Source organism: Ammospiza caudacuta, chromosome 10, assembly GCF_027887145.1.
Source record: "Ammospiza caudacuta isolate bAmmCau1 chromosome 10, bAmmCau1.pri, whole genome shotgun sequence".
Classification (NCBI taxonomy): Eukaryota; Metazoa; Chordata; class Aves; order Passeriformes; family Passerellidae; genus Ammospiza; species Ammospiza caudacuta.
The window spans coordinates 11640635-11668103 of NC_080602.1; the positions used below are offsets into that span (position 1 = coordinate 11640635).

At 58.2% G+C, this 27469-nt stretch overlaps 1 protein-coding gene across 1 annotated transcript; it reads right to left on the bottom strand.

The window, feature by feature from the left end:
* Nucleotides 1-555: 555 nt before the first annotated feature.
* CSPG4 (chondroitin sulfate proteoglycan 4) lies at nucleotides 556-26791 on the bottom strand. The gene is made up of 10 exons (XM_058811112.1): nucleotides 26695-26791; nucleotides 14143-14306; nucleotides 9281-12859; nucleotides 8504-8983; nucleotides 7952-8128; nucleotides 4971-5169; nucleotides 4672-4806; nucleotides 4363-4517; nucleotides 3380-3563; nucleotides 556-3206 (listed from the first exon to the last, which is right to left on the bottom strand). The coding sequence occupies exons 1-10, from the start codon at nucleotides 26789-26791 to the stop codon at nucleotides 1303-1305; spliced, it is 7074 nt and encodes a 2357-aa protein (XP_058667095.1). The 3' UTR covers nucleotides 556-1302.
* Nucleotides 26792-27469: the final 678 nt, after the last annotated feature.

A 27469-nucleotide genomic window follows, 5' to 3' on the forward strand; every position in this document is an offset into this window, starting at 1 on the left:
GCCCATGAGATGTGCCAGCACCAGCTGAAGCAGGGCAGGTGTGATTTACTGCTCAGCAAAGGTCTGGCACCATAAACCTGGCCAGGAAAACTGCTGGCATGATCCAGGCAAACACCCAGCTCTGCTGCAGCCCTGGAGTGGGACCACACAGGGTCACTGTTTAGGGAGGGATCACGGGCTGGATTTTATCTTGGGTGAGAGGGGTGCAAGTGGTCCCCCCTGGTCCCTGGGGGCTCATGTTGGCTTCCCACCAGACGTGTGTGAGCAGGATGTGCCCTGTGATGAGATTCCCAGCTGCAGCAGCACTGGGTATTATTGTTGGGTCCCCTCCTGAGCTCAGCGCTCAGTTTTTCCTCTGCCCTCCCTCAGACAGTTTCTATTTAAGTTTTTAAGACTCCAGGCTGGGGAAAATTTGAGCAAGAGCCCAGAATATGGTCCATTACCTCCAAATGTTGCTCAGCAGCTTAAAACAGGCCGGGCAAGGGAGACAGCTTAGGAAAACAGTGATGCACCTCGGAAAAGGCACTTTATTCTGTTTACTTCTGCCATACTGGAGTATACAGTGGAAAACCGTGCTGGCTCCGCTTCTCTGCTCTCCTCTCTGGTTTCACACTGCCCAGGTGAGCTCCAGCCATCCCTCCCTGCCAAGTCCTACCTGTTGTGCAACCCCCCCAGGGCTCGGTGCAATTGGCTTCATGCAGCACACGGCAAGTAGAGAAAGAGCGAGGCGGGTGTTTTTCCAAGTGGGCAGGGACTCCTAAATTCCCCTGGCATTGGCCACAGAATATTTTCTGAGCCTCTGCTCCAGTGTCTCAGTGTCTCAGTGTCTCGCCTAGCCCTGGGGAATTTGGGCAGCTTCATCCCCAGCCTGACTCAGCGCAAGCTGCTCCTCATCCTCCATCTCTTACCAGGAGCTGTGAAAAGCACCCCTGTGGTGACTGTGCTGCCTTCAGAGCAGCCACCACTGGACCAGCCTGGGTGGCTCTGTGGGGACCAGTGTCATCAGGTGCCCCCCAGCACTGTGGCCTCCATCAGGTGGCCCAAATGAGCACCCAAAGTCAGCAATTCCCAGCGATGCTCAGGAATTTTGCCTGTCCCCAGTTGCTTATGCAGTGCCCCCCTCCCCTGCCCAAAGGAGATGTGGGGCTACAAGGTGGGCTGGAGCAGCAGCCCCTGCATCCCCAGGCCCTCCTGCATGTGTGGGATTCCAGCTCCCAGGGAGGAGGAGGAGGAGAGCCGGGAGGAGGTGGCTGGTGGTGCTGCAGGAGGGGCTGGGTGCCCCGGTGGTCGCAGCTGAGCCCTTCACACCCAGTACTGGTTGTTTTTCAGGGGGGGGTTGGAAGTCCGGCAGTACTGCAGGAGCTCGGGGTCCGGAGGTGCCCCAGAGCCCGTGCCAGGGGGCGGGGGGCCCGTGCCCTTGCCCTCCAGGGTGGTGACAGTTGTTAGGGGGATGCTTTGGCCGGGCTCTGTCCTCCGGAAGGTCTCGTGGTCTGGCACGGCGCCGTTCTTGGCCTTGGCGCTGGGGGTGCCCTGCACGTGGTGCTTCCCCGTCTTGTTGCGCTTGTGCAGGTAGAAGAGAAGGGGCAGGATGAGGGCCAGCAGGAGGAAGATGAGGCAAATGGGGATGATGACGCTGAACATGTTGGCCTCAATGAAGCTGAGGAAGGTGCCCCCTGCCCCGGGGCTGGGACTAGTGGTGGCACTGGGGGCCAGCCAGGGAGTGGGGAACATGCCTAGCTCACTGGCATTGGGGCTGCTCCGTGCTGTGCCACGGGGCACTGGGGGTGAGGGTGCCAGTGGGACTGTCAGCAAGGTGACACCGTAGGATTTGGAGGCATTGTAGGGCTCGATGCCATACTCCAGGGATGCCAGCGCTGGTGGCACGCCATCAGCCACCAGCTCGAAGACAAAGCTGTCCCTCTGCAGGGGTTGTTGGGTGTCCCCAGCATCCAGCACCTCCAGCCCCACCAGCCCCTGCTCCAGCTCGCTCTGGCTGAAGGTTTCGATGGGGGATGTGGGCTGTCCTGGATCCCTGGGTACCCTCACAAGACGGCTGGCACGGGGCGCCCTGCGGACCTTGAAGACTGGCACGCTCTTGGTGTGGTTGGCCAGCTCACTGGCATCGAGGACACTGGTGTCTAGGAGGGCTGTGGTGCCTCGGGGCCACAGGCTGCCCGCTCGGGTCTTCACCGCAGCTTGGACGGTCACGTTCACCACCCCGCTTCTGTTCCCGGCCCGCGAAATGGCAACGAACTGGAAGTCATCCTGAGGGGACCTGAGGTCACTGAAGGTGAACGTCACCTCCCCACGATCCAGCTGCTTCTGTGAGAAGCCCCGTGATGGCTTTTGGTTGACTTGCAGCTGTCCAAACCTGGGCTCCCTGGTGATCCTGTACAGGACATTCCCTGCCCCTCGTGGTGCGGCACCCAGCAGGTGATGCTGGAACACGGGGGCCCTGTTCAGGTCTTGGGGCACCTCCAGCAGTGATGGGCTGGCAGTGGTGCTCAGGACAGGCAGCACCTCGATCTCCAGTGAGGTCTGGATGGGTGGGTGGTGGCCACTGGAGAGGCTCAGGGCTAAGGAGCCTGGGGCAGGGCTCCCAGTGGCAACGAACACCACGCGGCCAGCGTTGACATCCGCCTGGGTGAAGCGGCTGATGGGCTCCCGGGGGTCGTGGGCACTGGCCACGTGGCCAGAGAGGGGTCTCTGGAGGACGCTGTACACCATCTCCTGTGGGGACACCAGCGGATCTGCCACATCCAGGTACTCCTGTGACAAGGTGACCACGGAGCCTGGCGGCACCTGCAGCGCCCCTTGCCGCTTCACCACCCGTGGTGCCGCGGGGCTGCCGGCCACTGTTATGTTGAATGCTTCAGAGATGACCACCCCATCCTGTGGAGGACGGACAGACCGCTGCTCCTGGGGCTGGAGCCACGCCCTGAAAGTGAAGTGGTCTTTGGAGACGCTGTCCCCACCATGGGCGTACACCAAACGCCTCGCTGCCAGGTCTGACTGCAGGAAGAATGGCCGTGACTGCTCCAGGGGCACACCGGCCACCAGGAGCTGTCCATGAGCTGGTGGCTCTGTCACCAGGAAGACAACATCATATCCAGCCCGCTCAGGGACCAGGATTCTGCTCAGGAGGTTGGAGGCATCCAACACCGAGGTGTCAATCTCAGCCTGCTGAGCCCTTGTGAGCTGCAGACCTGGAGAGAAAAGGAGTAAGAATCAATGAATGAAAGTTGGTCAGGGTTTGTTGCAGCGATGGAAGAAGGAATTGGATGCAGTTTTAGATGTTGAACAGCACATTTGTCTTCTTCAGACAAACAAGCCCTCCTGAAGAGCTGGTTTATCCCATGCTTCCTCATCCTACCCTTACCTGTGTTTTTCCAAAGCTGAGTCAGGCGCTGGGGACAATTCTCCTCGAAGGAGATCAGGACGAGGAGGATGAAAGAATCAGAGATGGTCGTGGGAGTGACCACACGGAAGCGGATGGCATCTTGGGCCAGCCAGAAGGGCTGGCCTGGCATCTCGTGCTGGTAGAAAATCAGCTCGCTGTCCACCTGAAAATTTACATAAACCCTTGACTCTGGGATGGAGTAACTAAGCTGTCATTAGGTAAGAAATGGGGATTTTCACTAGCCATGGCACAGTAGTGACCATGGAGAGCTCATGGTGTTTCTTGACCAGGATGTGAAATTGTGGCTGCCCCATCCCTGGAAGTGTTCAAAGCCAGGTTGGACAGGGCTTGGAGCAAACTAGTAAAAGGTGACCCTGTCTGTGGGGGGGAACAAGGTGACCTTTAATCTCCCTTCCAACCCAAACTCTTCTGTGACTCTGTGATGTTTCTCCCAGCAATTAGGGGAATTTAGGCTCAGAGGAATGGTTGAGGTTGCTCAGCATCCTCTGAGGGTGAGCACAGCACAGAGGAGCTTCCAGGGAGGGTAAACCTATGTGTCTCTGAGTGATGGAATAAAATAAGACCCTTGCTAGACCCTGCAAAATTTGGCCCCTCAGGAGAAGGGTTTTTCCAGAGCAGGGGTGAAAAAATCATGCTTGGCTCTTCCCTTCAGCAGCAGCCACGCTGGCTGGCTCTGCAGCCGGGAGATGGCCTAGGAAAAGGGATTATAGCTCCCTCAGCCTCCCCCAGTGCTAAATCCAAGGCTGAGGCAGCAGCTCTTAATCCCTCTTAGCAGCTGGTGGCAGAGCTGGGAAAGTCACAGCACGGCTGGAACCTTGTGCTGCCTCCTGCCTGGGATCAGGGGCCTGTGGTGGGGCTCATACTGGGACCCCCATGTGTGGTGGGGGGTGATGAAGGGCTGTGTTTGGGGTTCTGGGGGGCTGGAGGAATTGAAATCTCACCTGGGCTTGGGTGAAGTTCCTGATTTCCTCCCCCTGTGAGGTGGTCAGCCTGCCCAGGCGTGGGGCTTGCTCAATGCTGTAGTACAGAGCGGTGGAGCTGGTGGGGCTGTTGCTCACTGCCTGCAGGTTCTGGCTGGTGATAGGCTGCAGGGCACCTGGAAAACACATCCACTATGGATTTTAACCAGTCACCTTGCCACCCACCGGCAACCTCTGCCAGGGGCATCTCAGCAGTGCTTGGGCAAGGGCGGGAGTCCCAAGGGGGCCCCATTGGAACTGGATGAGGATGGAGAATGTGCTGGTACCCACCTGGGCACACAGTGAGGCTCTGCTTCCTGGCCAGGCTGATGACAGGCTCTCTCTGGGCCCTGATGAGGAAGAAGTGCCCAGGAGATAGGTTCTCACCATCCCACAGATCGAAGGCAAAGCCACCATCCAGGGGTCCTGTGGAAAGCACAGACCTGGGCATTTGTGGGGCCAGAGGAGATGCAGCTCCCCATTAACCCATCAGGAATTTTTTGGGATGGGGTTGGCATCCCCTGTGGTGGCACAGTGTCCCCACCACCCTGGGGTGGTGCAGGGGCCTGGGGCACTCAGTGCTGCCCTACCTTGGTGCACGAAGAGGACGAGGCCGTTGTCTATCTGGGCCTGGGTGAACCTCTGGAGCTCCGTGCCGGGCGCTGACCGCAGCACGACCTTCCCGTTGGCCGGGGGCTGGATGGAGTAGGTCACCTCCTCTGCTGGGGAGTCCTCATCCTCGGCACTCAGGATGTGGGGGCTGAGGACAGCCGTGGCCCCTTCCCGCAGCTGGGGGACAGGGAGAGGCTGAGATCCCCCTGCCAGACCCCCGGCACCTCTCCCCTCCTTCCCATCCCAGCTCAGAGCGCTCTGCTGGGTGCCAGAGCACATCCCAGCCCAACAAGGGCGCCTTGTCTGCCTCCTGGGGACGCCTCCAGCCTCTGGCCTCTGCCCAGCCCTGCGTCAGCGCTGCCGTGTTTGCCAGCACGTGCCACACAGCTGGGTCTGCTGGAGGGCAAGTGTGCCTCAGTTTCCCCAGGTCCTGGAAATGGAAGAGGGCACGGTGCCCTGGGGCAGGGGCTGTGCCTTTGGGACCTTGCTTTGCAAGGAAGGGGTTTTAGTGGGGTGCACAAGCTGCTGCTGGGCACACAGTGACCACAAGCAGCCCTGTCTCTCCCTGACTGGGTGTTTCTGCTCACTCCTGCTCCCATCCCAGTGTCCCAGTTTCCATCCCACCGCCCCCTCACAAAGCTGCAGCAAGGCCCGCTGTCCCAGCAAACCCTCCAGGAATGACAAATATGTGGCTGAGTTCAGAGCCACTGAGGAATTTCCCAGGACCACTTCCTCCCATCCAGTGGTGCTGACCCTCACGTGGGAACATTGCCACCCCAAAAACCTTGGCATCTCCCATCTCCAGCTGGAGGCAACGATTTTCCCTGCTCGTGACCCTGTGCCACATCCCCATCTTGGCAGACCACAGGGATGAATGTTGTGCTGCCAAACAAGTCCTGCCCACACAGCCCAGAGCTGCCCTTTGCCCTCAGGATGCCTGGAAATCATGGGGTGCATGGATGGAGCTGTGCCAGGGCCCGTGTGGGGTGGAGGGGTGGCATGTGCAGCATCCCACAGCATAATGGGGCTGGGACCTTGGAAATCTGCATCTCGGGAATCTGCAGGACAACACCCAGGCAGGCGCTGGAGGAGGTGCTCTGCTGGATGAGCTCTTTTCTGCTGTTTTCAGCTGGCCTAACCCAAAACATTGCTTGAGTGGGTGTGGGTGCCGACAGAGAAATTGAATCCCTCAGCAGTCCCCACGGGATGGCAGAGGCAGGCTGGAAAACACAGCTTTGGAGAGGCAGGGTGGGGGAAGTGCTGCTGGACACACAGCCGGGACAGGAGCCTCACTGAGCTCTTTGGGCTGCTTCCTCTCCCCAGCACCCACAGCAGCTGGAACTGCAGTCACACTGGGGGCTTGGAGCCATAACAAACTCCCTGTGGGCAAAGCAGGAGGGATGGCAGCCCTGGGGCACCGCTGTCCCCTGGGAAGGGACAGTTTGAACAGCTGGAGCAGCTCTGCTCCCAGCCCGGAGCCTGCACTGCAGGAGCTGACCCATTTCTCCCTGCTCCTCGTTCTCTCTGCATTATTAAAGCCTTCCCCTGGCTCTGTGCTCGCTCACTCTGGGCTCTTTGTGTTTGCTCAGCCTCCGTGTCGCCTCCGCTCCCGGGGAGCGTGGCCGGCTGCTCCAGGGTGGTGGAAGCCTCTGCCTCGGTGGCACCCAGCCATCCTTCCTTCAGATCCAGCCCAAAAACTGCTGCTCCTTCCCAAGGGGCTCCACTTTGGGGTCTAGACCCAGCCTGTTGTCCTTCGGCATCCCTGGAAACCTTTGTGCAATCCCTCTCCCGGGCCTGGCCTGACCTTTAAACACTGAAGTCATCCCTCAGCAGAGCACAAACACGGCAGGGCCGGGCCTCTCCCATCATTCCCGTTGGGGGAAGGAAGCTTTTCCCTGCTCCAGAGCTCCTCTGGGCAGCTGTGGTCACTCTTCCCAGGGTGCTAAGGGATTCCCAAGGAAAGGCAGACATGTTGCTGCCTCAGAGTTCAATTTTAGGAGGTTTTTCTGTCTTTTCACCCTTATTCTTAGCATGATGGCTGGGGGGAAGGGAAGGCCATGCTTACACTGGATGTTTGGAGTGGGGAAAAGGAGCTGGCATGGGCCCAGCAGCTGAGGGGTCAACTTCTCCCTGAATTTTGGCCCAGGTGAAGCAGGTCTACCAAAGGGATTTGGTCAGAAGCTTCCTGGGCTGGAGGGGGAAAACTGGGGCAGGCACAGAGCTGGGGCCTGGGTACCTCCCAAACTTTGCTGGTATCCCTCAGAATGGCTGTCTCTGGGGCCAGGCAGGGCAGCCCCTTCCCCTGGGGCATCTTCTCCAGAGTCCAGGCTCCCAGAACCCTTCCCAAGGCAGCTGTGTGATGATCCCCAGGGAGTAGATTGCTTTCCAGCTGCCAGTCTGAGAAATCCCAGATCTGGGATAGTGAAAATGAGTGCAGGGCGGTGGGGGGAGGCATGATTGTGTTCCCTACTAAATTCTTTGCTGGAATTTTGCATTAGCGACCCCGAATGGGACAGGGAGGGGTTGGAAGCAGAAGGTGGGAGTTCAGCAGCAGCTGAGACCTCTTCCCTTCTGCCTGGGATGGACGAAAAGAGAGGTGTGAGAGCTGCCCGGATGACTGAGTGAGCAATCCCAGCCTGTGTTGGTGAAAGGCGGGCAGGCTGCTCCGGGAGCTGCCGGGGATTATCCCGCGGGCGGGCAGGGCTGCGGAGGCGCTGCCGCTGCCGCCGTGGCAGCGCCGGGAGCGCGGGGCGATGCTCCCACCTCGCGGCCGCTCCCCGCACCAGCTGGGGGCGAGCCCCGCTCGTTCTCCGCCTCCTCCAGAGCCTCGCCCCGGCGGGAAACGCTCCTCCCTTCCCATTGCCATTGCCATTCCCGGCGGTCCGCCTCTGGGCGGCAGCCCGGCTCTGCCGAGCGCGGTCTCCACGCCGGTTCCCTCCCCGCGGCCTCTCAGCCTCACCTGCAAACCGGCGTTGACCTTCAGCCGGGGCGCCCTGGTGCTGCGGGGCAGGATGGTGATGAACACAGTGCGGGCATGGCTCTGCCGGGACACCTCGGAGGCGTTGGCCAGGATGGTGAAACTGTCACTGAGGGATCCGCGACCATCCTGCCTGTACTGGATCTGCTGGTTCTCCACCTGCGGGGCGAGGGCCAGGTGATCCTCCACGGAGGACACAGCCCACCGGCCCCTCTGGGGAGGTGACCCTGAACCGTCCCGGGAGGATGATGGCAACCCACTACAAGCTCAGGGGTAATAACTCTGTGGGTTCTCTGTGGGAAGCAGAATTGGAGCCCAGCATGGGTGCTCTGCCTGCATCCCCACCCCGTATCCCTTATCCCGTATCTGAGGCTGCAGAGCAAACCCCCCACCCCAAATACCTCCATCCCTTCCGATGGGGAGAGGACTCCTGCAGCCCACCCCAACCTCCTAGTGTGGCTGGGGGCTGGAGGCCACCCCAAGCTGTCCCCAAACCCCTGGGAAAGCAGCCTGGTGGGCAGGTGGGTGCTGTACCTCGCTCCAGGTGAAGCTGTGCAGCCTGCCCTGCTCGGGCCGCTGGCTGCTCAGGAGGGTGCCAAACCGGGGGGGCTCCAACACCCTGAACTCCAGGACGAGAGCTGGGTAGTGGGCGTTGGGAATGCGGAGGATGCTCGAGGAGATGATGGCAGAGCCACCTCCTGGCACTGTGATGTTATGGACATCCAAGGGGACGGTGATGGGCAGCACAACCAGGCTGACCACCACCCCCTCCAGAGGGTCTGCGCCGCGGGCGGTGATGTCCAGGACAAACTGGTCACGCTCCTTGCTGGGCTTGGAGTGGAGGTAGAGGACTCTGCCATTGTTGATGTCCTCCTGGGTGAAGGACTGGATGGGGTCCAGGCTGGGCTGCTCATTCATGTCCTGACTGTGCTGAAGCATTGCCAGGAAGCCGGAGGCTGGGGGCCTGCTCACCAGGTAGACTATGTCTTGGGAAGGTATCTCTTCATGGGTAACCTGGGAGTGTGGGGAGATGAGGCATGAGTGGGAGGGCTGGAAACTGAGGCTGGGCTGCCCCACAGCCCACCTGCTGTGCAATCCATCCCTCAAAGCTTTGCTGTGGGATGGACTGCAAGAACCACCTTACTGAGGCCATGCCTGAAGCCCTCTCTCTTTGCCCCCCGGGCAAAGCCTGACAAAGGCCTTGGCTCTGAGCAGGTGGGAGTAAAATGGAGTACTGGGGGTGGCCATCCTGGTTTGGTGGCCACGGAAGTCATACAGGCATGGGGAATGACTAGAGAAGGGGATACTCACCATTAAGTCCTCCTCCTTGATCCCAGATGCTTCCCCCTGGAAAACATAGATCTCCTTGTGGTTAACTATGCTCAGGGGGCTGGGGTGGGTCTCCAAGAACACGCTGATGGCCAGTGTGTCCTCCACTGCCACCTCATTTGCTTCTACAGTGAACTGGAGCTCATCCCGGGTGTTCCTGCTCCCGTTGTGGTGGTAGGAGATCTCTCCAGCCAGCAGGTCCCTCTGGGAGAAGGCCATGACTGGCTGCTCCCCTCTCAGTACAGTCCCCCACCTTGGGGGCGTGGTTATTAGGAACCGTATCTCTTCATCTGACCTGATGTCCATGTTGGTCTCCAGGCTGAGGACAGAGGAGTCAATGCTCCCCTGGGTGCCCTGGTGGATGACCAGACCAGTGTTGTTGACTATTCTGATGTAGGGGTCAGATGCCTGCACTTCCAGGAGGGCTGTGGTTTGGTGGAGGCCATCCGAGACCTGCAGCTGGATCCAGCCCCGGTCAGCGCCGGAATGGACAAAGAGGATCTTCTTCTTCCTCAAGTCATCCTGTGTGAACCGATAGACCTGGTGGCGCCTGTCATCGACAGACACAATGCTGCCGAACAAGATGTCCTTCCTGGTCAGCACCAGCTGCGCGTCGGAGAAGCCAGAGTCCTTGTCAGTGAAGGCGATGTGGTCAGTGGTCAGCAGGTGCTGCCCATTGCGCACCACGTTGAAGACTCTGTTCACCGCCCGGACAGGGCTGTGGTCATTGACGGGCTGGATGGAGACCCTGAACACGCCCCTCACCTCCTCGGCCTCAGACCCAGCACTGCCCTCGCCCTGCCTGATGGCTACGAAGGGGATGTCGTCCTCCAGCGTCTCAGAGTCATCGTGCTGGTACAGCAGCCGGCGCTGCAGGATGTCGTCGTTGGTGAACTCTGTGATCTCCTCCAGGGAGGCCCAGCCGTGGGACGCAGCCCAGGCCAGCCTCCCGTGCGCTGGCCCCTCAATCACCTCATAGACGTAGTCCATGCTGTTCACGCTCTGCACAAACAAGTGATCCTTGGAGATGACGGCCTGTCCGCCTTCCGGCACGGTCAGCAGCACGTTGGTCAAATTTGGTGCATCGGGGTCCCCACCAATGCTGATTCTGTAGGTGTAGACGGGCGAGTGCTGCTCACCAGCATGGACGCGGAACTGGAAGAAGTCCTCAGCTTGCTGGGAGTTCCTGATGGTCACGCTGTAGCTCAGGCGGTTGTCCTGCAGGTCCTCTTCAGTAAATCCAAAACCTTCAGTCAGCCTGTTGCCAAGCAGCTCCAGGTTTCCCTTTTTGGGAGCCTGGATGATCATGTAGTGGAAGGGAACTGGGGCAGAGTTTGGATCTTCCAGCATTGCCTCCAGCTCCTTGCTGGTGATATTTCTGTGCCGCTTATTCTTCATCTGGAGGGGAGCCATGGTCCTCATCTTAATGGTAGCTCTTTTAATCCTTATGAGGAAGGTGTTGTTTGGCAAGACCTTCTGCCCCACCTGGACTTTGAATCTCACCTCCTCCACGCTGTCTTCCAGACGGTGCTCCGGGTCTGTGCTAAAATACTGGATGCGCCCTTGCTCCAGGTCTTGTTGGTGGAAGGACTCGACTTTTTTCCATTCCCCTCCCATGCTCCCTTGCTTCTGGACCTCACCATACTTCAGAGGCTCCGTGAGGATGTACAGGATGGAGACCCGTTGTTCCACGGCGTTGGTCTCCACAGACAGGTTGGCTGTGGTGATGCGTGCAGCCCCTCCTTGGGAGAGGGAGAGGCCGGTGTTATTGAGCAGGCGGATCTCAGGATCAATGGCCAGGATCCTCAGGGTGGCAATGGGGCTTGGCACGGCGCCATCACTCACCTGCAAGGTGAGCTGTAAGTTTGTCCCACCCTGGTGCACATAGACCACGTTGCCAGCTTCCAGGTCCCTGCAGGAGAACTCTTCAATGGGCACTCCAGGGTGGAAGTCTAGCTCCACATAGCCCTCCTCCATCTGCTGACTGTGCAGCTGGAACTCGAGGTCATCGCAGGACGAGTCATCATCCAGGACCTGCAGGATGTCGGTGGTCAGGTGTTTCCGTGTGTGCTTCAGGATTGTCATGTGGTTCCCATGGGGGAAGATCACCTGTGGGGCATCGTTGACAGGGTTGATCATGATGGGCAGCAGGTACACCTGCCCCTGCCGCAGGCACTCTGGGACCCCTTGCTGGGTGGTCACTGTCACCTCCAGCATCAGCTGGTCCATGGGCCCTTCGGAGCCATCGTGGATGTACCTGACTTTCCGATTCACAATGTCTAACAGGGTGAACTTCCTTCTGCTCCTGGACCCGGGAATGTCCAGCTCCAGCTGGCCGTGCCTGGGGTCACTGGTGATGCTGAAGAGGATTTGGGACTGACGGATGTTGGCCAGGCTCAAGTCTACCGTAGGCTGGGCGTGTTTCCACTCCAGGTAGGCCATGCCCCCTTCGGAGACGATGAGGGGGCTGACGTGCAGCAGCCTGCTGATGTTGGCAAAGGCGGGTGGGAAGCTGCTGTCGGGCCGGCATGGCTCCACCACCAGGCCTGGTGCTCCAGAAAAGCCATTTGGAGGTAGGGAAGTGGATGCCTCATCCTGCTCATACACCTCCTCATAGTCCCAGTAGTGGTCCTGCTTCCCACAGCCTACTGTGATGTCCTTTGTGATCACAGCATCCTGCAGGCTCCTCCTCTGCATGTTTATCCGGAGGTCCTCCAAGCAGCCAACAAACGAGTGGTTGGTCATGGTCCACAACGAGATGAAAGAAAGATGGTGCTCCCTCAGCCTCTGCAAAGCTTTTTCATCCATACCTCCAATGAAGAGGTTTCCCTGAAGGTCCAGGTAGTTGTTGATGCCCCGGTTGGACGTGGATGAAGCATAGTAATCGATCAGTATCTCAAACTTGTGGATGTCTGTGTGGACCTTGACGTAGTGTTGCTGCTCGTCGCTGATGAAGACGTTGTTGTGCAGGACGATGACGCCGTTCCCCTTCTCCACAAACCCTCGCAGGCGCCCATTGGAGATCTCCAGGTAGAAGAAGTCATTCTCCAGCCCTGCGTGGTAGATGAGGGGTGCCTGGGTGATGCTCGTCGTTATCACAAACTCGATGGTCGCCTCCTGCCTTGCGTCCCACGTGGGGAATGCAATGTAGGAGTGTGGCCCCGGGAAGCCGAATGGCTCCTCAGGCTCTGCAGAGAACTGTGTGCTGCACCCTTCCTGGACATGGTGGAAGGTCTTGGAGCTGCCATCAGCAGACAGATGGGAGAGGACATCCAGGCCGTTGAATGTCACCGAGTGAAGGCACCCCCTGAAGGGAGGGCTGGCCTGGGCAAGGTAGGGCAGGTCCAGCCTGCCCGTCCCGCCGGCATAGAGGCCGTGCTGGATGTCCAGCTCCCTCGCTGGCCCTGCGATGTCTGCAGAGCTGTTGAAGAGGCCATCGATGGTCAGTGTCATCCTGCCATCTTCCACCAGCAGCTCCACGTCGTGCACTGCCAGGTTATCAAGCTGTAGCCCTGCTGGGGACTGCAAGGTCACCTCCTCCGAGCCCAACTGCAGCCTGGCCTGCAGGGAAAGACACAAAATCCTCAGCTCAAGCGGGACCTCTCCACCTTCCAGTAGCACCTGCATGGACCCACACCCAGGTGCTCGCAAGGGTTTTGGTCCCTTGGTTCACCCCTCCACCTCTGGATGTGCTCCTCCTTCATCCTCCCCATGGGCCTGCCTTCTTCATCCTGCTCTCTGAATTTCTCTAATTTTTCACTCATTCTCAGCAAAACCGAGTCTCAGGGCTGGGCTCCTCCATCTCCCAGTCCCACAGCTGGGCTTTTCCTCTCCCCTCACAGAGCAGCCCTGCCAGATGCTGGCTCCTCCTTCCCTGCCCTGTCTTGCCCACTGCCCTCCATCCTTGCAACCTGGGCTGCTTCCAGCCCTTTCCCTGGGAACTGGCAGGGAAAATAGCAGGCTTTGCTCCTCGTGGGCAGCAGCCTGGAGCCTGCCTAAGTAGAGGTTTAGCTGGTGAGACACATGGCCTGCATTAGGGACACCTCTGGCCAGTGGCTCTCTGGCTCTTTTGCTTTGGTTTAATGTGATTGGTAGCCCAGCCCAGGCTGCAGGAGAGGCAGGATGTGTGCCTCGGATGCTCCCTGCTCTTTTTCCTTCATGGTGGATGCCAATACCATAACCACAACAGGGAATTTTATTGCTCTGTCTTGATTGCTTCCCATGTTCCAGCTGGGACAAGGGAGATCTCTTTTTTTCCCCTGGATCCTCTGTGTCTCACCTCCTCACACTGAGGGTGCTGTGCACTGTGTCTGACCACGCAATGCACTCGGGGTGCCAGTGTCGGGGTGTCCCTTTGATCACCCCCAGCATCACCCAGGCAGTGGGTCAGCAGCTTCCCCAGATGGAGCCTGGTTCTCTGTATTTAACCAAATCTTCCAAGACTGTGTCCACTCTCCTCTTGGAGCTCCCTGTCAGGGGTCCTGGCAGCTGGGCTGCCCCTTCATCCTCTCACTGGATGAAGTGAGGAGGACACAGTCTCCAGCTACATCAGGGAAGGGATAGGTTGGATATTAGGAAAAAAATTCAGCAGAAGAATAATAAAGTACTTGAATGCTCTTCCCAAGGAGGTGGTAGAATCACCATCTCTGGATGTGTTTAAAAAAAGACTGGACATGGCACTTGGTGCTATAGTCTAGGTGAGGTGTTAGGGCACAGGTTGGACCCGATGATCTTAGAGGTCCCTTCCAACCTCATCATTCTGTGATTCTGTGAAATCACACTCCCATATATGTACACTTTGAGCCATGACAGAGCCCCCAGCCCATGGAGAGGGGGGTGCTGACCTGCAGGCGGCCGGCTCGCAGCTGGAGCAGGAGGTGGTCGGGCTGGCCGGCAGCCAGGAAGAGCAGCCCGTTGCCCTGGCTGGTGAACAGCTGCAGCCGCAGCCGCACCGCGCGCGACGCGTCCGACAGCGGCATCTCCACGAAGCTGTCCCCGAAGAAAGAGGCTGGGGAGAGAAGGGAGAAAGGTCAGGCAGGGAAGGACACCTCCTGCAAGCCCCGTCCAGGTGGGTGCTGTGGTTATGGAGCCCATCCATCAGCCCTTCCCTTGTTTGCCGTCTGACAGGTTGCTGGAGTCCAGCAGCCTAAAAAGGCCCTTGCGGGAGAGTCTGTTTTTCTGATTTTCCTAAAGATATCCTAGAATGGGCTTGGGTTGGAAGGAAACTTAAAGCTCATCTAGTCCAAGTCCCCTGCTAAGGCCTATGACATTTCACTTTCACAAGGGACCTGCAGCTTCTCACCTCTATCTCCCCTCTTCCTTGCCCTCCACTTTGGAAAAGACGCAGAAATTTTCCACTGTCCCAGGTTGCTCCAAGCCCTGTCCAACCTGGCCTTGGACACCTCCAGGGATGGGGCAGCCAGAGCTTCTCTGGGCAACCTGTGGCAGGGCCTCAGTACCTTCTGATTAAAGGAACTGTGTTTCTCCTCAGTGCAGGAGGAATAAACAGGAGTGTCAGTGATCCATAGGTGGATGTGACAGTGGATGGAAACCTCAGCTCAAAGTGGGTGCCTGGAGATGCAGCTGGAACACGTTCAACACCCAGTGTGCATCAGCCCTGGAGGACTCAGCTCAATGGCATGTGGTCATGAAATGACAGACTGTGTCACAGGGCAGAGGCAGGAGAGTGCAGGATTAAGAGTACAGGGAGCGGCCAGGCTTAATTTTAGAGCGCTTTTAGTTTTTAGCTGACTCAATGCATGCATGTGCATCTCACACATGTCAAATGTGTGTGGCTGGGGCCTGCAGCCACCCATCCTGCTTGGCTGTGGCAAAGCTCTGTGCTTAAGCATAAACACTGCAGCCCTGTAAGCTGGAAATGTTTGGGGAGGATATGTCAGGGACGGGGGCAAATGCACATTTTCAGTCCATATGTAGTCACAGGCTCTGCTGGAGTTTATATGTGTGAAGCTTTCCTGCTGTGCTTTCCTAGAGCACTTATCAGATCCACCCAGTGGGTGAACTACACTTTGGTTTGGGGTCCCAGATCTGTCTTGCTGAACTAGAACAGGAATTTGGTTTTTAGGGTCCCAGCCCCTGATCTTTTTTGGAGGAGGCAGGGATGGATGTTGGATGCTGGGGTGACACCAATCTTCTGCACAGTGAGGTCTGGGTATAAACACCCACATCTGTTCTTAAAATTGTTTCCCTGGATGCATTTTCCTCTTACCCAAGTTTCTGTGGGATGACCAGGCTGGGAATGGGCAATGCAGGCTTTGCTCACAGGGTGGTGCACTAAGTGAAAACCCAACCCTGCAGGACAGCCACAGTCACTGAGGCATTTGGAAGGGGACCATCTGTAGAGGTGATGGCAAAAGTTGGAGTGGCAGAGACAGAGTCGGAACACTCTGATTTAACTTTTCCCATTTTCTTCAGAGCTGAGCCCTGCAGTGCCTGGGGGAAGCTTTCCTGAGCCCTTTGGGAATGGGGAGACCTCCTTGTCCGGGACACCACAAAAAAATCATTTCCTGCCACTGGCAGCAGAAGAAAGTGCCTCAGTTTTCCCCTGTGGTCTGGGAGGATGACGTGGGTGTTGCAAAGGACCATCACCCCACCCGTTCTGGACAGGGAGGAAATGGCACCATGGAAATATTTGGCCTTTGCTGCAAGACCGAGCCCTTTGCCCAGCCCAGGGCAAGGCTGTCAGGGTGCCTGCTGCTGGCATGGGGCACTTTGGCTTCCTTGTCCTCTCCAGCGCAGCCAGTGACTCAGAGGAGCTGTTCTGTTCTCTGCAGGGCTCTGTCCTTCCCTGACCTTCTCCCTCCTTCCCATGGTCCAGCAAAACCAGCCTTGCCCAGCGGCCAAGGGTGGTGGTGGGTGCTGGGGCTCTCAGCACCGCCTTGTCCTGGGGCTTGGTGACCAGGAGTGACGTGGCACAGTGGAAAAGGGAATGTTCCTGTCCCTCCTTGCACAACCACAGGCACACGTGGTCCCCAGAGACATCCATGGACGTTATGTGCTGCCTCCCAATGAGCTTCCCTGAGCATGCTCCATGCTCCAGCTCCCACTGGGATTTTGCTACATTTTAGTGGCTTCCCCTAATTCAAAAATGTTTTTCAGATGGGTACTGAGTGGCTGCTCTCACAGGGAGGGAAAGCTTGGCTGGGCTGGACTCACCAGCAGCTCCCATGCCCGCCAGGGGCTGGGCAGTGTCTCGCTGTGGGTGCTGGGGATGAGGGTTTGGGGTTGCTCCAGCAAGGCCAGTTTGTTTTCCAGTGTGCCAGGGGGCACCAGCTCCTGCAGCCAGCACATTTTGTCCTGCCTGCACTCCACCAAAGCTGCCAGAAATGTTTTCCTTGTTCTCTCATAAAATTCTAATAATAAAAACCTCCCAGAGGTGCGGATGCCTAGGGGAGTGGTGCTGTTTGTTGGGGAGGAGGAAGGACCCTTGCCTGGATCCAGGAGGCGCTGAAATTTTTCTCCAGCAGCAGAGGCAGTTACTGTTGTTTGTCCTCCCAAATTCCTGCTTTATTTCAGGGCCACTCTCCTCCTCCCTCATCAGCCCAGCCAGGATGTGAAACCACTTAGCCTGTGACATTTCACTTTCACAAGGGACCTGCAGCTTCTCACCTCTATCTCCCCTCTTCCTTGCCCTCCACTTTGGAAAAGACGCAGAAAACATGGATTTTTGGGTTTTTTTTTTTGGAAATGCATTTTGCTCTGCAGGAGCCTCCATGGGACAGGGTGCCCCATCCTGGTCCATCACCTGAAGCAAGCAGGGACTTCCAGGCACCCACCCCCATCCTGGGCAGGCTCAGGTGAGCTGCTGGGATCATCCCATGAGGATGAGTTCCCATGCCCCAAAAGCACCTATCTCAAGTCATCAAAGGCTGCCACCATCATACCGCAGGAGTGTTGTGCCCCTCATCCCTGGATGCAGATGCCCAAGGGGACCCCTCCTCTCCTGCCATGGGGAGCAAGAGTTCCCCAAATCCTGGCCACGGGTTGGAGTGGACACCCCAGATGTCCCACTCACCCCGGATAAAAACAATTGACATTCCCATCTTGCTGCGTCCCACAGGAAATCAGCATGGGTGCCTTGCCAAGCCGATTGAAAGGCGTTGACGAGGAGGCGAGAGCAGCCTCCTCCGTCACAGTTTCCGAGCAGCCAGCCAGCAGCCAGCAGATTATAGACTGCAGTGTCACTTGGGTTTGAGGTGGTTTTTTTTCTTTTTTTTTGTACGGAATAAAACAAGGAGATGAGCCAAGAGCTCTAAGAGGGCTCTGGGAGCAAGGCCCCTGTTCTGGGCCTGCAAACAGCGAGGCCTCCGTGCGAGCCGGGCCTGCCCCAGCGGCCTCCAGCCACGCGCCGGCCCCGGGAGCTCTGGCCCTCTTCCCCTGCTCTCCAGCTGAAAACACGGCTGGTCTGGCCTCTCCAGCAGCGGCTTCTTTGGTGCTCAGGGAATTTTCTGCCTGGGGGAGCAGGAGCAGAGCCTGGGGAGGATCCCCATCCGCTCAGGAGGCTCTCCGAGTGTTTGGGGCTCAGCGAGGCTGTTTTGGGCTCTCCTTTGTGTTTTTAACACGCATCACAGCACAGAAACTTCTCCCAGCTCCTTCCCTGCACGTAGGAGGCTGAAGGCGCCAAGTCCAGGCCCAGGCGAAGGGAAGAGCTGGGAAAGCTCAGCGCAGAGAGGAGCGGCCCTGGGCACGGAGGGTTTGTGCAGCAGGGACAGTCCTGGGTGTATGGAGGGCACGGGGCTAGTGAGGGGCTGCTGCCCTGCCCAAGGCTCCCACCCCAGCCTGGGGCATCCCAGGACAGCATTCTGGGGGGCAAGAGGAGCAGCTCGGGGTACAGCTGAGGGGCTGCAGGGTCCCCATCGCTCTGGCCACGGCAGGACACCGAGGCTGAGGAGGAAGGAGCGGAGCAAAGCCTGCCCGAGGATCGGGTGTGGAGCCGGGGAGGGGCTGGATGCTCAACAAGGCTCCATTCAGGCTGCGGTGGGGCAGGTGGGGGCCAGGACCAGCTGTGTTTGCAGGGAGGCGACTGGAATTCATTAAAGCAGCTCTTTAATGAGCACAGCGGTGCCAGGAGAGCCCCGTGCAGACGCACGCGCCCCCCTGAAAGGCTCCCTGTGTTCGCAGCCGCTTCCCATCCCGGCCACACCGCTTTTCCAGCGGTGGAAAAACAGCCGGGCAGTGAAAGCTCCTTGTTGCCCGAACAGCCCCGGGCTTGTGCGGCCGCTGGTGCGGCCCTGCCCGCCGGCTGCCCTCCTTCCTGCCATTCCCCTGTGCCAACAGGCGGCCCCTGGGCTGTGCCCGCTGCCGGGCCGCCACTGGGCAGCCTGCTGCCATCCTTCTCCACAGCCTCAACCACGGAGCTGGTTTGGAGGTTCTCTGAGTTGTTTGGGGATGGTTTTTTTAATTTGTGTGACTTTTAAGGTAGTGAGGTCACCCACTGCCAGCCTCATTGTGCTGCACGTCCATCGGCTGTGCAAAGGGCGGAGGGGCTGTGGGATGTGAGTACTGGAGAGATTGGGGGGATGTGAACCCCGGAGAGATTCGGGGGATGTGAACATGGGAGAGATTCGGGGGGTGAAAATACCCGAGGGGTTCAGGGCAATGCCAACAGCAGAGGAGCTGGGCCATGTGAACAGCACTGGAAGGGCTCAGGGGTGGCTGCCCAGCGCTGGGGATGCTGCTCAGCAGCTCGGTCCCCTCCTGTTCCCCCCGCAGTGTGAGCTCAAGGCTCCCATCCCGCTGGGTGGGCAGGACCAGCACCGTGGGTGGTCCTGGGGGCTCGGCTCCCTTGTCCCCATCCTGGGGCTCTGATGCCCAATGGGACCTGCAGCCCCCCAGAGCTGGAGCTGGGCTGTGCCCCGTCCCCACACAGGGTGGAGGGGCCACGGGAGGAAGGGATCCAACGGGCTTTTGGAGAAAGGCTTCATTATGCTCCACATTCCCTTCGTTTTATGGTGTGGTTTTATTTATGGCCAGGGAAGGAAATGAGCAGCCTGCGAGGAGGTTAAGGCAAACACCGTAGTGCGCAGCTTTGGCTGGGGCTCTGCTGGGGGGACAAATGGGGGGCTGCTGCCTTCAGACATGCCCTGAGACCCGAGCTGAGCACCCACCTGGGTCTCCACAGCAAAGAGATCCCAGTGCAATGGAGATGAGCTGGGTTTAGTCTGCAGCAAGGGCATTCAAACCCGGCAGGGATCACACCACAGTCCCCTTGTGCCTGCCCCAGGAAAGACTGGGGTTCTGCCTCAAGATTTATGGGATGGGTAGTCACAGGCACAGATCCATCCCTGCTGTGACAGCTCCTGGCACCAAGAAGGACTTTTCCTTTTATTCCCAGTCCCAGTGATTCCAGGGATGGCTGCTCCCACATCCTGAGCCAGGGCTGTGCGTGCTTTTCCAGCCCCAGCAATGGGAATCAGTGCTCTGGTTCTCGCCTCCCCCTCCATCTGGCCCTTCCTCACGGCGGGGCTCCCAGGGGCCGCTGCTTTCCAGGAGTGCTGGCCAGCAGAGATTGCTGGAAAGCAGCACCCACAAAACCACCAGGAAAGCCATGGCTGGTCACCTTCCCAGCTTTGGTCACCTTCCCAGGGCTGCCGACCACCACAAGTGCCATCACCCTTGCTTTGGGCGTGGGAGGAGAGTCCTGGCCAGGGTGCTTTGCTTTGCCCCCATCCCACCCGGGTGGCCTCTGGCTGCACCACGCTGCTTTGAACCCCTCCTCCTGTGTTTATTCCTTCAGTTCCTCTTCCCCGTTCCCTGGCCAGCTGCTCTGCGCTCGCCTTCCCCAGCCTGACAGCTTTGGGGAAAAAACAGCCTTTTCACAGCCCACGGACTCTGGGGTCAGGGGAAAACATGAAAACATGAGAACATGCCCCCTGCTAATTCTGTGCTGTCTGGGAGGGGGCTGCTTGTACCTTCCCGTGTCCTGCCAGCTCCCAACCCCTGCCCAGCGCCTGTGCCTGCTCCTGCCTGCCTTCCCCATCCTTAGGAGCTGTGATACAGCAGGGAGGCCATAAAGCAGGGTCCAGGAGGCTTGGCTAGAGCTCCAGAGCTCCATCGCTTATCCAGCATGGTTTTACGATGATTCAAGCACAGCCCTAAAGCTGATGGTATTTCCTGAGCTCTCCTGCTCAGCCAGATGCAGAGCCATGGAGGGGAGGGCCAGGAGCTGGGAGCCAGCCTGAAACCCCCCACAAAGGTCACAGTGCTTTGGGGAAGAGCTGTGCCCCCAAAGCCTGGCAGCAGCAGAGCAGGGATGCAGAGCTTTTAACGATGAGTGACTCAATGGCTCCGGAGGGACTGAAGGAATCAGCCCAAGCTGGAAGCAGAGTTTGGAGTGTTTGCCCTGGGAAGTGAAGCGGGGGGAGAAAGTGGGAGGATTTGGGGAAGCAGGAGGCTCAATGGGGCTTTTGTGCCGTCCCCTGCAGCGTGACTCAGGCTCGCTCAGGCTCCCGCTGCCAGGAGAAGTTGGCCTGGAAATATTGTATCAGCCCCAGAGGACGTAGTTTCCAAACCATTCGAAGTAGGGTTTTGTTCTATTTCTTTCTGTCTTTTTTCTCTCTCCCAAGCCCTCTTCCCCTGTCTCACAGGCTGGCAGGTCTTCCAGCCCCACCCTGCCCATCCTGGCACCCGCTGCCACCGTGCTCCTCACCCCATCCAGCTGAGGAGAAGCTTGCAGAGCTGAGGAAGAGCATGTGGTGGCACAGGAGGGGACAATCCCAGCCAGCCCCTGGTGCACATCCCACCTGCAGATCCCTGAACCCCATCCCTGCCAGTGGCTGTTCCCAAGCTCAGTGAGGGAAGGAGCTGGCGGGGGGACGGGAGCAGCCGGGCCAGGGATGCTCACAGACAGCCTGGAGCAGCTCGGTGTTACCGGAGAGATCCTGCCTGCTGTCAACAAACAGCCCGCGGCACAGGGGCCGGCTCCAGCCGCCCGGCTCTGATGGTTCCCAGCCCCGCTGGTGTCAAGTGGCTCCCGACGCGCCAGGATGGGGGGAGTTATCAGCCAAAATTGCGGGGGAAGAATGAGCACGAGCAGGAGCCTTGAAACCTCGCCAGAAGATACCTGCTTGCCTTAACTGCAGCATGCAGGGATGGGGAAATGTGTCAAGAGGGATGGCAAAACGTGCAATTGCGGTGTAAAATGTGTAAATTTGGGTTATTCAGCTTTAGTTGTGCTGGTAAGGCAGCACCCACAGCACCCTGCACCCCACAGTGCACCAGGGACCATGGCCAGGATGAGCTTTAGGTGATCCTGAATGCTGTGAGGGGCAGAGAAAAGTGTCTCCACGGACAGAGATGGGGGAAAGAGAGGACATTTTTTGCTCCTCTGGGGCTGACATGCTAAACTGTCTGCAAAGAAAATGAGTATTTTCTTTTTCCCCGCTCCTTCTAGAGCTGAAAGCTTGGTCCTCTCCTGTCCTGTCCAGTCCTCTCTTCCCCCACCCTTCCAGAGGTCCCCCTCCCCACTCCTGCTATCCCTGACTTTTCCATCCATGAGAAACACCCTCTGGGGTGATGTTTATAGAGAAAATAAATGCCTGCTCTATTTGTAGCCCGGGGGGAGGCCTGGCTGGGGGGCTGTGGGGGTGTGGAGGCCGGTGCTCACATCCCCTCCCAGGGCTGCAGGGCTTTCTCAGCCACATCCACCTCGGGCCAAGACTTCCCTCTCTTCTCCCAAGCTCCCAGAGGAAATGACCCTGGTGGGCTCAGAAATTTCTGTGGGATGGGATGTTGAAAACCTTGAAGCCCTTCTGAAGCTCAGTTAACCAGAGGCTGGGAAAGGGAATGGGAAATTCCTGCTGCCCGCCCCTCTCTCTGCCAGGGCTGCACCACGCCAGGGCTGTGAGGTGGTCGAGGATGGGGAGCACCCATCAACACGGCTGGGGATGGCACCACGAGCTCTTGGTGGCTCCAAACCCTCCCATGCCTCGCCTGCCTGCAGCACAGAGGAAAAACAACTTCCAGAAAGCCAAGACTTGGGCAAAAGTAGCAGCAGGGATTCACAGGGCCATCCCCAGCTGACTCACAGCTCTTTCCCCAGCCAGTGAGTCATGGTGATGGATCCAGTGTTGCTTCTCTGTCTCCCTGTCTGGGAGGCACGTGATGGGCCTGGCCACCTCCAAACCGTGTTTGCCCCATCACTCTCTCCACTCCCAGCAGTTTTTGGAACCCTTCTCGGGGCTGTCAGGCAGCCAGGGCAGTCCCTGGGCACAGGGCAGCTCCCAGAGGCACTGCCTGGAGCCATGGGCGGCACACCCGGGGAACGGGGATGGAAAATGGGCATTTGTCACCCTCCTGCATCCACAGCCCAGGGCACAAACATCCCCCACCCCACCCTGATGCCAGCTGAGAGGCCCTGTTTGGTCTGTCCTGAGGGTAAAGGACAGGCAATGCTGACAAACCAGGCAGCAAATGCATGTTCCCTGTCCTGGGGTTGGGAAGAGCTGCAGCAGCCCTGCTCCTATGGATTTTAGCCTGGCTTTGCAGATCCCAGTGCTGCCCTGACTCTCAGCTTTGCTTTGCAAAAGGCTTTGTGAAAGGTTCTCTGACTTCATAGAACATATTGGGGATATGCTTCATGGAATATATTAATATTCTGTCAATACAACAGACTAAAAATGATAAATTATCCTCATATAACAATACCTAACAACATTCTGCTGTATTGGTCAATATATTGTATTGGTAATATATTTTTAAATATATATATATATATATATATATATTATATATATAATATATACAACCAATATATTTTTATATTGGTAATCTATTTTTAATACATATATACATATTATATATATAACCAGTATATTACATTGGTAAACTCGACCTCCCTTTTTTTGGTCTATTTACCTCAGGAAAGGTCTGAGGAGTTTCCCATGCCAGTGCAGCATGGCAGTGTCCAACCAAACACAGGGCACGATGGATACAGCTCAGAAGGGCTGGTTTGGGACTGAGGGAGCTCTGGTGGGCACCTCATCTCTCTGTGTCTCAAGGGTTTGGAGATGCAGATGCTGAAGGGGCTGGTGGCAAATGAGGCTTGGGACGCCCAGGTGAGAGCTGGGAAGGGCACAGGAGTTTCCAGGAGTGTCCCAGCTGAAGGCTGGGGGTGATGCTCACACTCAGCTTTCCCAAAAAGGAGACAAAGCGAGCCCAGCACCTGGAAAGGGCCGGGGAGCAGCCCCGGGGAGCCGAGGCTGGGCTGGGCCAGGGCCTGCTGTGAACAGTCTGTGCTTGGAGCTTTATTTAGGCACGCAGGCTCCCCCTCCCAGGCCCTGTTCCTGTCCAGCCTTCAACCTGACATGAGCTCCTCGGGGTGAGCTTAACCCTATCCTGCAATCCTGCAGGAATGTACTTACTATATTTTTGCCCACAGCTCTCTGTTGCTAAATATAAGAGTGAGACAAGAATATTCCTCCCCGATTCCCACGATACCAGTTTGTGTTCTCCCCCCTTTTCAGCATTTTTCCTGTTCTTTCCCATCAGCTGGAAACTTTTCCAGCTGCTTTGAGCTATGACCTTAAAACATGTGGCGCGGCCATAAAAAAGAAAGTTTGAATAAATCAGTCAGATTTCCAAAAGTGGAGGAAAGGAAGAGCCAAGGTGGCTCCGTGGAGCTGAGGAACGCGGAGAGAGCAGAAGGGATCCTGGATGGACACCCCAGGGTGTCCCAGACACTGCTCCCTGTCCATGGGCAGGATCCTGGATATGCCAGGATCCCTCCTGCCTCCCCAGGACCCCATCACTGCCTTGGGGTCTGCCTAAACTTTGGAGGGTGTCACATTTTTGGCACCACTTGCTGAAATCTTGGGGTGAACGCTGCTCATGGGGAGTCCACACATCCAATTCTCTCCCTCACTCCAAACCTCCACTAACAGGGATTTTGGGGAAAGGGGAGCCCAGCCTGTGGGTAAACTCACTGAGGATCAGAGGGGAGCCAGGCTGTCGAAAAACAGTTTATAAAGCTTCACACTCTGATGTCAAAAGGACAAGTTTTATGAGTGTTTTTTCTTTTTGGTATAATCCTGTATTTGATGAAGTGGATGATGACTTTTCCCATGCTGGGCTGGGCAGGAAGGCCTGGGTTCCTGAACCTGAGCTTGGAGGGAACACAAAACACAGGCTTCACCCCAAAAACCTCAGCCCTATACTCAGCATGCTGCTCATGGCTTCCCCTGATGGGAACAGGGGATGTTCCACAGTGGGCAGCCCATGGGAACAGCTGGAATGAGCACTGCTGGGCTCAGCAGGGATGTTCTCAGCTGCAGGAGCTGGTGGGAAGCTGCTGCCCAGGCCCAGGGTCACAGCTGGCACATCTGTTCCAGCCCAATGCAGAGACAGTCACCAGCATTTGAACATGAGGGTAAACCCCCTTTTCCTCCCCAGCCCCACGTGTTGACCAGGGAGGTGCCCACTGATCCCCAGAGCCATGGGCGAGTCACCTAGGGATGTCAGTCTGGGGCTCTCACTGAAAGCCATGGGGATTTTGGGGTTTTTTTGGGGTTTCTCCAGCCCCATGAAAAAATTTGGGACTGCCAGGGCAGCCCTCAGACCCACCCTGGACACTGCACAAGCAACAGATCCATGTGGGGAAATCCCATCCCGGGATGGAAAGGTCAGGGCTGGGAGGAAGGAGACCACTTTGTTCATTAACAAAAGGGATTCTTTTTCCACTCAGCTTGCCAGGCACCCTCCTATTTTGGTGCATGACAAAAAATAGAAAGAACAAGGCCTAAGGTAATGAAAGGAGCATGTCCCAGAGGCCAGCTGCTCTCTGGGAGGGAATGGGGACAGCAGGAGACCAACAGCAGCCCTGCAGGTGCTGAGGGCCACAAGGCTGGGCTCTGGGACCATCCTCCTCCTTGCACTGAAACAGGCTTGGATGCAGAAGTTGGTTAGGAAGCAAAAGGCTGGAGGTTTTCAGTAATTCCTTTGGGAACTGCTGAGAGCAAGCTCCTGCCTCTCTGCTGGTCAGAGTCCTGCTCCCTGGGGGGAAGTTTGGGGAAGAGACACTCCTCAGTGAAATGATACATCATTTTTGGGGTGAGTTAGGGACACGAAAGTGCTTTTTAAATGCCCTTCAAGTTCAAAGCTGTAGATGCTGCTGATGCAGTGACCAGTCAGAGCCCAGGCACAGCTTGGAGGGTCAGACCCAGTGGGACAGAGCCTGTCCAGAGCCGCGGAGCCTGCTGAGGCCGGGAGGAGCAGGGCTGTGGCACGGCTGGCAGCATGCTCAGGCTGGACACACGGCCGTGACGAGAGCTGGGTGTGCAAACCTGGCTGTTCTACGGAGAAAACTGGGTATAAATCCCACACCTCTGTCCCGCCGGAGCTGCCAGCCCTGTGCCACCACGGGGGGACCCTCAGCCCCAGCCCTGTGGTCCTACGACCCTTCAGGGGCTGTGCTGATGGGAGAGGTGAGCCACTCACTGACGGGCGGCCCGGGCGGGGACACAGCCGCCCCCGCTGCCGGGCTGCACAGGGGCTGCCCTCGCAGGCGCTCCCGTGGCAGGGCCAAACATGGGCACGGAGGGCTGGCGAGCTCCCTCCCGGTGGCGCCGGGCTTGGCGGGGCAGCCTCGGTGCCTTTCCCCGGCCGGCTGCCCCTGGAGCCGCGTCCCACACGGAGCACGGGGCACACACACACACAGAGCACGGGGCACACACACACGCGGAGCACACACACAGCCCACACGGAGCACGGGGCACACACACACAGAGCACGGGGCACACACACGGAGCACGGGGCACACACACGGAGCACGGGGCACACACACACCCACACCCACACGGAGCACACACACACCCACACGGAGCACGGGGCACACACACACACACACACACACACACACACACACACACGGAGCACACACACGGCCCACACGGAGCACGGGGCACACGCACACACACGGAGCACACACACACAGAGCACGGGGCACACACACAGCCCACACGGAGCACACACACACACGGAGCACACACACACAGAGCACGGGGCACACACACAGCCCACACGGAGCACACACACACACACGGAGCACACACACACACACGGAGCACACACACACACACGGAGCACACACACACCGTGCTGCTCCGAGCCGTGTCCCACACGGAGCACGGGGCACATACACACCGTGCCCTCTGTGGGAAGCGCCCAGCGAGGCTCCCCCCGCCCTGCGAGCCGCTCCTCTCCAGCCCCCGCTCGCCCACACGCCCTGCCCCAAAACACAGCGCTGCTGCTAGCCTGGCGACTGCACCGCCACCCGAGAGGGACAGCCCGCATGGGTCACCCGTGTCCGCTGCCTCCCCGGCTCTCCCAGGAGCAGGATTATCCCCAAGGATTGTCACTCTCGGTTTGGGGACAGGACTCACCTCCGGCAGGGGGTCCCGCGCTGAGGGGCCGGGGGTGGCCGGCCAGCAGCAGCAGCAGCAGCAGAGTGGGGGTGGCGATGCCACCGCGGGCACCCATCGCGTCCCCGGGGCTGCGGGACGGCACCGCCTCGGCCGGCGCCTGCTCCAGCCCGGGCTCCCGCTACTACTATATTTAATAAAGCGGAGCGAGGGAGGGACCTGCAACTTCTCCCGCCTGTCAGAAAGGAGAAGTTCGCTCAGATTACAACCCCAATTTTTCCCCTCTTAAAGAGCTAGAGGCCCTCGCCACCCACACCCGCTCCTGAAAGCAGCCTTGTTCCCGCCGGCCACGGAGGGAGGAGCGGGACAGAGCCCGACGTGGGGTGCGAGGGGCGGCTCCGGAGGCACCGCCTGCTCAGGGCTGAGCAGGATGTCACAGTCCCAAAATACTCTGGCTTGGAAGCGACCCACGAGGATCATCGAATCCGACTGTTCAGTGAGCGGCCCGTGCAGGGATCAAAGCCTGGTGCTATTAGCGCCGTGCTCCAACCCACTGGGCTAATCTCCACAGATCCCTCGGCACTTCTGGGGGAGCAAAGCCAGTTCCTGGTGCGCACGCAGACCCAGATCAGTGACTCTGATGGTCCCAAAGCTGCTGTTACCCACCCTGGCCGTGTTCCTGCAGACCTCACACCTCTCTCAGCTGGCAGCCATGCTGACCTTTGGCCCTCAGGGCTCACAGCACTCCAGCTGTGCTAGCACAACACTGGGAAAGAACTTTCCAGCTTCTCCTCCT

Bases quoted from the DNA above. Each gene is read 5' to 3' on its own strand.
- CSPG4 (XM_058811112.1), bottom strand. From the start codon at position 26,791: ATGGGTGCCCGCGGTGGCATCGCCACCCCCACTCTGCTGCTGCTGCTG. The intron at 14,307-26,694 runs GTGAGTCCTGTC...TTCTCTCCCCAG, and splicing joins CGCGGGACCCCCTGCCGGAG to CCTCTTTCTTCGGGGACAGC. The intron at 8,984-9,280 runs GTGAGTATCCCC...CCACACTCCCAG, and splicing joins TCAAGGAGGAGGACTTAATG to GTTACCCATGAAGAGATACC.